This window comes from Chaetura pelagica, unplaced genomic scaffold, assembly GCF_000747805.2.
Source record: "Chaetura pelagica isolate M959 unplaced genomic scaffold, ChaPel_1.0 scaffold90, whole genome shotgun sequence".
In the NCBI taxonomy this organism is placed as follows: domain Eukaryota; kingdom Metazoa; phylum Chordata; class Aves; order Apodiformes; family Apodidae; genus Chaetura; species Chaetura pelagica.
This window is the reverse complement of record NW_009953496.1, coordinates 14383785-14393892: the sequence shown is the minus strand read 5'-3', so window position 1 is coordinate 14393892 and position 10108 is coordinate 14383785. Positions and strand designations below refer to the sequence as shown.

At 38.9% G+C, this 10108-nt stretch overlaps 1 protein-coding gene across 1 annotated transcript in view; it reads right to left on the bottom strand.

The window, feature by feature from the left end:
• Window positions 1-10108, bottom strand: part of ARHGEF10 (Rho guanine nucleotide exchange factor (GEF) 10) — a 101883-nt gene that overhangs the window by 74092 nt on the left and 17683 nt on the right. Inside the window, exons 2-8 of the mRNA XM_009999259.1 lie at window positions 8606-8776; window positions 7269-7559; window positions 6206-6269; window positions 4917-4996; window positions 3752-3808; window positions 3260-3423; window positions 198-314 (exon numbers count right to left, since the gene is read on the bottom strand). Of these exons, the coding sequence (XP_009997561.1) occupies window positions 198-314; window positions 3260-3423; window positions 3752-3808; window positions 4917-4996; window positions 6206-6269; window positions 7269-7559; window positions 8606-8776 (944 nt within the window). The remainder of the gene's footprint in view (window positions 1-197; window positions 315-3259; window positions 3424-3751; window positions 3809-4916; window positions 4997-6205; window positions 6270-7268; window positions 7560-8605; window positions 8777-10108) is intronic.

The window sequence follows — 10108 nt, the reverse complement described above, 5'->3', positions numbered from 1 at the left end:
AAAGGACAATGCCCTGTCTCATCTTCTGAAACTGTTACCATTAAAAATAAGCATGAGAAAAGGTCCTTGACAAAGTACTTTTAAGACAAATTGCTTAATAATCCAGCACATTTAGAACACATTTCATACAAATTATTGTCTGTGTTGGAAAAAGCAATCATTTAAAGATAGCTAGTTACAGAAATCAACTACACTACCTTCAGCTCATGTTTTTGCTTTAGTTGCTGAATCTCTACTGCTCCCACAGCGTTTGCCATCAAATCTTTCATCTTTTTTTCATAATGCTCCTTTAAACGCGTTAGGTCATGAGAAAGCTAGTGCATAAAAAGACACAATCTTTTCAAAAACCCTGCAGTACAAACTTCATGCCAAAATACTCACATACATCATGCACGTTGCCCAGTTTGCCTACTAATATACAGGGAACTGAGGGAAAACTATAATTTAGGGAAGCGCCAACCCAACAAATAGACCATTACTCCTGTACATTTGTGCACTTTCTGAAACTCTGACAGGTGCTTTTGCGTTAGACAGGCAACTAGGTAAAAAGAGGGACAAAGTCACTTAGTCTAAGCTAACTGAGCATTAACTATGTTGTGCACATGTCTTAGGAATCGTATGGCAACAATGCATCAACTTCACCCAGGAACATCATTCAGTTGTGCACAAAACCTAGGGAGTATATTTCTGACTTGCCTCCAAAACGGTCAGTCTGAAGAACTGAAACGGTCAAAGCCTGAAGAACCTGTAAAGGTTGCTGGCACCTGAGAAGAGAGATTGACAGTGCCAGCGAGTTGGGCAAGGAGATACTAACCAGGGAGGATGCACAGCCCTGTAATGACCAAGTCCATAGGAACAAGCAAGTGCATTTTTTTCCTCAGCTCTATCATAACCTCATTGTATGACCATGGGTGTAATAACCTCGTACATTAATATATCCATCTGCAAGTTAAGGATACTATTGCAGAAAAATGCTCTGAAATACTAATTAACAATCATTAAATATTTTGAGAAAACCAGATAAAAGGGGTTAAAATGTAACTAGAAAAAAAAAAAAAGTAATTGCAGTGCCCTAAAATAGGAGGCCAATGGAAAATCCCTCAGATTGATGTCAGGAGAGTTACTTGGCAAGAGATGAAAGCATCAGGAAAAAGAAGGCCTACAGAGTAGAAAAGAAAGGGACAGGTCCAGCATTTAGCTCCACTAGGCTGGGTCAGGATGTGATCATCTCTAGCCTGATGATTCTGGCATTACAGAATTATAATTAAGAACAGCATCTGATTCACAGACCAGAAATGTTAATTAGCACAAAACCCTTCCAGTCTTTACATAAATAAATAATAATCAAAAGTAATAATAAAAAAGTTACTTTGAGGGAAGCAATACCAGCACCTACAATTAAAAATCCCACTTCCAAACTTTACATACTTTCCAATGGAAAATAAATAAATAAATAAGCAAAGCTAGTCCTTCATAAGCTCTGAAAGACCGCAAAGACGTGCTGGGAAAATACTGTAACATCCACCACAAGATCTGACAGTGCAAGGAACAGATACAGAGAACATGTATAAAGCAGAGTGCTTTCTCAGCAATCTCAGTTTTCTGCCTTTCTTCATCCTCCACCAAACCCCTTCTCTAGTATCCTGACTTTTCCATCTTGCAGTAACCCATCTAAATGCTGCAGAATCTGCCCTCTCTATCCACCAGTTAATGTGTTCCTAAGCTCCATCCTCACATAGCAATCCTCAAAACCTTCTGTCACAGGTCTGAAAAAGCCAGCTGCAGGGCAGTACCCCAGAGCATATCTCCCCTCCCACCACTCCCCCATCTCTTGCTCAGACAGACTGTGCCTGATCTTGGCACTATCACTCTCAATCCAACAGTTTCCCATGACAGATCAAAGCACACTTATAAGCATTTTAGAAATGCCTTTATACCTTGCTTTGTGCACATGTGGAAATAGATTCCTATAACTATGGCCAAAGCTGCAGCTACAAGTACAGGAAAAGATTAAAAAAAAAAAAAAAAAAGAACACACCTGCAACCATGTTAAGACTTTCTTATGTGAAGATATCCTCCAGTCTCTTCCAAAGGTATTTAAAAAAATATAAAAATCAAAACTCCTTTGTCTATAGACTAGTTTAAAAAACTCCCCAGAATAAGCTGCAATAGCTTAAACTTGTTCTAGTCAGGACAAAACCAAAACAAAACCAGAAGGGGAGCTCTCAGCTTGCAAAGCTCTGATCTGGGTGGGCTCAATTCTTGCAGTTAATTGCTCACTCTCTATTTCCAAAGGGCAGGCAGCAAGAATGGAGGTGTTGGGAGAAGAGAAAACATGAACTGGAAGGAAACAAACAGTAAAGCTTTTACTCTCATCAAGATAAGAAACCTGCAAAATTAAGATTAGAGTCCCATGGAAAAACACCCTGGCGGCTACCCCTACATCCTCCAGTCCCAGGGTGCTGGAGCAGCTAACACTGTGCAGCTGTAAGTGCCTCCTGCATGTCTATCCCTAGCCAGCACACACCAGGCAGTTCTGAGGATTTTGCAGTAGCTCTAGGCACTGAGCCCAGCCCTGCCTGATCCCATTGTGCCCCACATCCCCATTCTCCAAGTGTTCAGAGCACAGCACAGGCAGCGGGAGGCAGCCCAGGTCCCAGAGAAGACTTTCCTTTCACAGAAAGGGCACGAGGGCAGGAGAGGAGCCAAAGCAGCAAAAGCATGGGAGTCCAAGGCTCCTCCTGATGTGCAATCATAAAGATGAGGGGAGGGCATGGACCCATGCCACCAGTGTCTTCCTGCCTCCTGTGGCACAGATGCAGCCAAAGATACTAGACCAGAGGTGTGTCACAGATGCATCATTTTAATCACACCACCTCTCTTCTCTCCTTAGCTCAGTCACCTTCAGATCAAAGACAGAAACGTAGGGAACACGGACAAAAAATGTTGAGACTTGTGAGCACCCGAAGGATCCCAAACCTTCAAGTCTTGTCAGGCAAAACTAAACTAATTTTTAATTTTACCTTTATCCAGTTTGAGGTTTTTTGTTTTGTTTTGTTTTTTAAGAAGTTTCTGTTTAATATTTTAATCTTTTCCCCTTTACACTTTGTTGTGGACTATCACTCCCACACTGATTCACATCTCCTTTAAAAAGATGTTGGCGTTTGAACTGGACTGAGGATAAGTAAAATATATGAAAAGGGCAAGTGTTGGAAATCAGGATAATCTCAATGACAGAGCAGCACTGTGGGATACATACATGTCTCTTGTGGTTTCCTCGCAAAAAGGAGCTGGGAATTCCATTTTTACACTCGGAATCACTCTGTTCTTCGTAGCTTTCAAACTCACTTGAACTCCACCCATATTCCAGTGAGCTGTTTCCACCATCATCACCATTTTCAACATCATCATAAATCATTTCCTCTGCAAGAATTAAATCAAAATAAGAAAAGATACACTGAAATTTCTGTTTAAAGACAGAACACAAAAAAAGCTTGTTCAGAATGTTCTACAAAAACCTATACAGACTTCTGTATGCACATTTTAAAATGTGAATTAAATTCAATTTTCAAGTAGCCAAACTAGGTTGTCTTTGTTGAAACAGTACTAAAAGACTTAGCAACTGTTGACACAGTGTTAATTTCATTTACATATGTTTCAGATACTTAATGAATGTATCTATTCAGTATACATGCACATAATTCCATATTACATTGCTTTCAACATGGTCTGTATTAAAAAGATCTCAAACCTGTTTCAGAGTCTGAATTTTCTCTTGGCACATCATCATAAATTACTTCATCTGGGTCTAAAACCAAAACAGGAAGAAAAAAACAGAACAAAAAACAAATTAGAAACTCCCTAAAATTTGAATGGAATCAACAAACGGTGTTTAAGAGGTGTTTGGACAACAGCCCTAATACCATGCTTAGCTTTTGGTCAGACCTGAAGAGGTCAGGCAGTTGGCCACATGATCACTGCAGATCCCTTCCAACTGAAATACAATATTCTAAGAATTTTGGTTATATCGGCACATTTGAATAAAAGAAAGATATTACTCATTTTCCTTAATGTTTTGCTAGTACATCTAATAATCATTCAAATAATGGAATAATGCACAGAAGTTGTATAAGGTATTTTTGAAATTTCAGTTTTATCTGAATTGCCTATGATGACCTTTGGTAGGCTGCAAACAGAAATCCACTTCAACTCCCAACACTTCTCCCTCCTTTTTGGAGCACTATGGTATGTTCTGTGCTTGTCAAGGGCTGCTCATGTCCTTAGTAAACAGCCATAGAGAAGCTATGATAAGACATTTTTTAGAAAGAAAAAGCAAACAACTAAGGAATGTAATGATCATTGTAGCACATTAAGAGGCAGGACAGGGATACAAATTCTTCAGTCACTTCAAGTGACATGTAAGATGAACCTCCAGCCCAGTGGAAACAGCTGAGAACAGGCAGGATAACCAGTCCTCAAACCACACAGTCTCTGTTCTGGTTTAAAATGTAGCTGCCAGCCAAGAGCCAAAGGCACACACTAAGGACAAGTAACTATTCCTTCCTTTCCACCTTCCCCAAGAACTTATTTGTTAATTACTGCACAACCAGAATAATTACACATATGGCCACAGAGCAGACTCAGAACTTGAGCTTTGTACATATATTGATAGAGCCAAATTATTTCCTCCATGGAAAACCAAATGTTAATGCTATTCTAAGATACACAATTTTATTACACTGCTGAATGTTTTAACTGGCATAACTGTTCTGAAACATACCTGAAAAAATACAATAAAAGTGAACATAAACATTACTGGAAAATATATATGTGCATATAAATACACACAAACTGCTGATCACAACTTAAAACTAACCTTCTTCTATAGTTGGACTTTGGTGCTCACTGATACTTACTTTCCATCCATGCTGTATTTGCAGGATCTGCAACCCACTTGGCCAGAGCATCATCCTCTCTCTTGGCCTCATTACCCTCACTTGAAAGAAAGGCCATAAAACAGAAGCATTAAAACTACACCATATTTTTTAAAAAACTGTGAAAAACAGACAATAAACACCTTACTGCCTCCCAGTTCCCACTCTGAGACTGCTCATTACTCAAAAATGCTGTTTCAGTCTGTGAGTAGATTAGTAATTTATGTTTCAGTATGTAATTGATTAATAATCTATGTAACAGTCTGACAACTTTAGTCAAGAAATTCAAAACACTCCCCTTAAAACTCAATATATATATTGCGTTCCTAGTCTTCTGTCAGAACACAAAAAACTTTCCCTTAGAAAGCACTGAAGTGAGATCTGGTCTTTCACTGTAAATAAGACGAAAGATGTTTCAGGCTACACCAGGAGCCATTAGCTTTGGCAAGGCTGTTCTCCTCCTCTGGTAGGTGCTGCTAATGCTGAACCTACAGCAGCACATCCAGTTTCGGTTTCCCAACACACCTCCCTTCTAGAGAGTCGTGGAGAAATTGAAGTTGGGGACTAAAGAATACAGTCTACAAGGAAAAAGGTGGAGCTTATTTAGTCTAGGGAAAGGATGGGATGGGGTGATCCAATAGGAGCTACAATAATCTAAAAGGGAGCTACAGAGCTGATGGGAGTTTTTTGATTTGGGGTGTTTTGGTTTAGATTTGTTTTGGGGTTTTGAGGGTTGGCTGGTTGTTATTTTTTTTCAATGCCAGATGATACACAAAGAGGAATAGTCAATAAGCTGCATATTGGAAGTTTGGGGTTGGACATTAGGGAAACAAACAAACAAAAAAAATAAATCACCAAAGGGTTTTACAGCAGGGAAGACTGCCCAGGAAAGCTGCAGTATTGCCACCCTTGGAGGTTTTCAAGGCTCAGCTACAAAGGCCATAGGTGATCTCTCAGCCTGTTGACAGGAGTCTTGATAAAGACAGCAGGTTAAGACTACAAGATCTTCAGCAGCCTGTTGCAGCTGACATTGCTATGACTGTATAAAAATTAAACCTAGTTTCTTAAAAAATGTCATGCATGGTTACACATACAAGACCTCAACCACTGCTGATTTTGGTACACAACCAGAGCTATGGAGTTAAAAAAATTAAAATAAACAAACAAGGCCGCATCACAAAAGAAAAAGAAAATATTTGATTTATCAAATGTAACCCTACTTAGGAATTAAGGTTTAACAGATCATTAAAACAGGCAGAACTGGCAATCACCTATTTTGAGGCTCCTCTGAGTTTACAGAATTACAATGACATTCCTCAGTTGCTGACTGTGTACCTGCTAAACAGAAAAAAATATATAATCAGCAAAATGCTTGGAATAAATGCCAGTGTGGTTCAAATGGTACATTTTAGCATTAGAAACTTATTTTAGTAGTTCCTTGCTAAAGAATAATTGCTTCTCACAATATTTTTGTTCTTAAATAAAGACATTTAAGAACTTAGAAGTTTCTTCACACTCTCTTTTATGGGAAATTGAAGAATTCAGAGATAAAGCAATTTGATGTAAGAAATGTTAAGAGGAAATTACAATGTCTGATGAATTTAATTCTAGTTTCTCAAACATATATTCCTCTACAGGTAAAAACAACCACACAAGCTTTTGCTTTTATTTGCTAATATCTCCAATGGAGGTAGACAGCAAAGGCTATAAAAAAGTTACCATAGTACATGGAATTACAGTAGAATTGCTGCCTACCTGGGAATTACAGTAGAATTGCTGCCTAGTTGAAGGATAGTATATTCAAAATAAAAGAAAGTAAAAAAAAAAAAAAAGGCAGAGTAAGGGGAGCTTTCTGTTCCCCCTGCTCTCCTGACATTAATTTGCCAGCTTTGCCAATTCTAGTTACAAAATGGGGGATGGTTCCTGTTTCTGTAATAATTCATAGTTATTTCCCTTTCAAGTTACCTCTTCTATCTTAAAACTGTACTAAAGAACAAAGAGAATTCACCAAATTGTCATGGAAAATAACCCACAGGAACTATAAATCTACAAGGACTGGAAAATAAACAAACAAAAAAAAGTACATACAGAAAAGGTGAAAGGGACAGGAACTCTTTTGAGTTGATACAGTATGAGAAGAAACCACTTGGCCTAAACACTGAACAAGAAATTTTAGTTTATACTATACTGAACAGAGTTCTTTTTCTGTTTTGACACAAAATCTGCTAGAGACATCATGGCTGAGTGCTATAGAAGCATTTAGAAAACAGCAGAGGTGCCTGAAGTTAAACAAGATTTCCCCTTCAAATAAATTAAGGTGCACAAACACAGTACCTTCTTCATCTACAGAAACACTGCGAATTATGACAGGACTGGAGTAAGCTGGCAGTATCAATGGTAAATTAGATGGCACAGCATAGCCACAGGGGACAGGAACAGAATATCCACCAGACAAGTTTGAACTTGCACATTCATCTTGAGGACTTGGTTCTGGTGATGAGGATGGATACTTGTCTTCAATTGGTGAAATATTTATGACTGAATAGGGATTTACTCTGGCTGGAGTGCCTTCTGCAGCAGGTTCTGATGTTCGCAGCTTCTCACTGTTCTCTAAATTATCAGGCCCTTTAGTTGAAAAATTAAACATAAAAATAAAGTTTTGTTTTTCATACCTGTTCAAGCTGCTTAATACTGATCTTGCTAATACCCTGAACACTGATATGACCCTTACTATACAAGTTGCTTACAATCTGTGACTCAGAATTCCTACACAGTAGTGCTATCCTCCCCATTTTACAGATGAGGAAAGCAACAGCAGCAAAACAAGCTGGGTGACAGGGATGCCTACAGAAAAACAATAACTGGAATGTAAATCCTGAATAGGAGGAATTCTGACAAGTAGTCAGGTTCTTCTTCTGCTTGTTGTGGCTGGAAGCAGCCTTAAACTCTGAAGGTTAAAATTTGGATTCCAGATGAATTTGCATCATGCAAACACAAATACAAGAGAGCATTTTAAGAATAACTGTAAATACAGAAAAACTTCACTAGAGGGCCACTTCAGTCCTGAAAGTGCTCTGTTAAAAAAAAGGGGCAAAGAAAAATCTATCTTTAAATGCCACAAGCACAATGATTCCACTTACAAAAACTGGATCAAAGTCAGTAAAGTTAGCTGCTGTCCATTTGAGCAGAACACAGCTATTTCCAGTCTACACCTCAGCACTGGGAACATCCACACGTTTTTAACACATTTTAATGTTCAATAAGCTATGACTTCTCTTTATGAACAAAACTCATACTTTCAGACTGTCTATTTTTATGCGCATGATCTTAAGATCAGCAAACAGAAAGCTTAGCTGTGAAAGCAGATTCCCCTCAAGCCATCCACATACTGTTAGAGCTGCAAGGGCATAAGGTTTTCCTGTAGCATGGCACTGTGAGTGAGACCAATCCATTGGTTTGGATGTCACACTTGGATGGGAAACTGCACAGAAATTACATGTGATGGTTACTTGCCTTATCAAAACTACCATGAGTGTAACTAACAGGCATATTCAAAACACCTGCATGGTATTTCCATGTAAACCTCTTTTTCCAAGTATTTTTTTGCATTGTCAAGAAATCAGTCTTGATTATTTAGTTTAGTGGAGGCACATCCCAACCAGCTGACTTACCTATGGCATTAGCCTCTTGGTGCTCTATGCTGTTTCCAGGATCGGGAAGAGGGAGCACAAGAGCTTGCCTGTCTGCTTCTGGTATCTCATCTCCACTGTCAAAGTCAAACTGTTCTCCCTCATCCTCCTCTTCATCGTTTGTACCCGCAGCTTTTGGCTCGTGCTCTAGAACTGTGTGGAAAGACACGCTTTTGGTTGTTTGCTCTTAATAATTATTTTACAGGACCAGTAATGTTCCACATTACAAATAAAGATTATACAACAAACTCTTAGATTTTTAGGTTACTGGAACAGAACAAAAGCTCCTTGACATGTTTTCAATAAACCCTTTTGTGTAAACAATGAAATTACTTGGAAAGCAGTTAAGAGCCAATAATGCGAATACCCTTGCTTTTGTCATAATGAACCAAAACATTTATAGAAAAACACTTACATAGCCGATTCTTTAAAAAAGGAAAGCTTACTGATTAATTTATTTGCACAGGGATCCTGGGACTTTATAAATTCAAGTAATTTTTCCTTTCTAACTCACTTAAATCTATTATTTCTTGACAGCGTGAAAATGCCAGTGATGGTAACTTTCTTTAGATACATTAGGAGAGACCAACAGACTGGTTTCCCTAATTCAAATCTGAGATAGTTTTAAACTAATGACCCTACACAACATGGTATTAGCCCTATTACTACACACAAGGTGCACTTTGGTGGAGGTGAGGGTGTTGATTTTTCAGTTCTTACCTTTGAATAAATAATGGCTGGAATAATTACACCCTAATATAGCTAGGAAGCAAGAACGTGGAGAGTATTTTGTCTTTGATTGTGAAGATCCTGCAGCACAGATTTGGTACAGCACATCAGGCTGGGGAGTAGGAACAAGTGCCAGGCAATATTCCTCTGTGCTATTTTTCTTACCTGCAGTATTCTCAAGAACCCACAAAGATTTAAACCCCTCACTGCTGTATCTACCACTGGTTTGCTGCGTGTTAGCATCACAAAAAGCCTGCCCAAAGCATCCAAAGCTTCTGTTGTAGACACTGCACAGAGGAAGGATAGCCAGAGCAGCTACAGGGAGGGGTGCCCAAACCCACCAGACTCCTCCTTGCTTCCAGAAGCCTTCACTGCAGCTCTGCAAAGTAAAAGGGCTTCATCCTCCCCCACTTCAACCTGCCTTAGCTACTTTCCCACCTTCCAGAGGAGACACTATTACCAGAGGTCCCCTTCAAGCAGAAATGTCAATTGTGGAAGTTGTCTGACCCAGCTGACCTTCCTCCCAAGCTCTTCCTGAAGCCCATGATCAATACCTAACATTTAACATCTTATTAAAGATGTTAAAAAAAACCAACCATGTAAATACTGCATTAAGATATATACTAAGATATATATATATAAGTACACAAACGTTACAAAAATATACACGAAGTTGAAAAGGTTCACCTTGCCCTGTCTTCAGGTAACACAAAATGAAAAACAAAGTCTTGGAAGGACAATCGGGTCTCCTGAGTC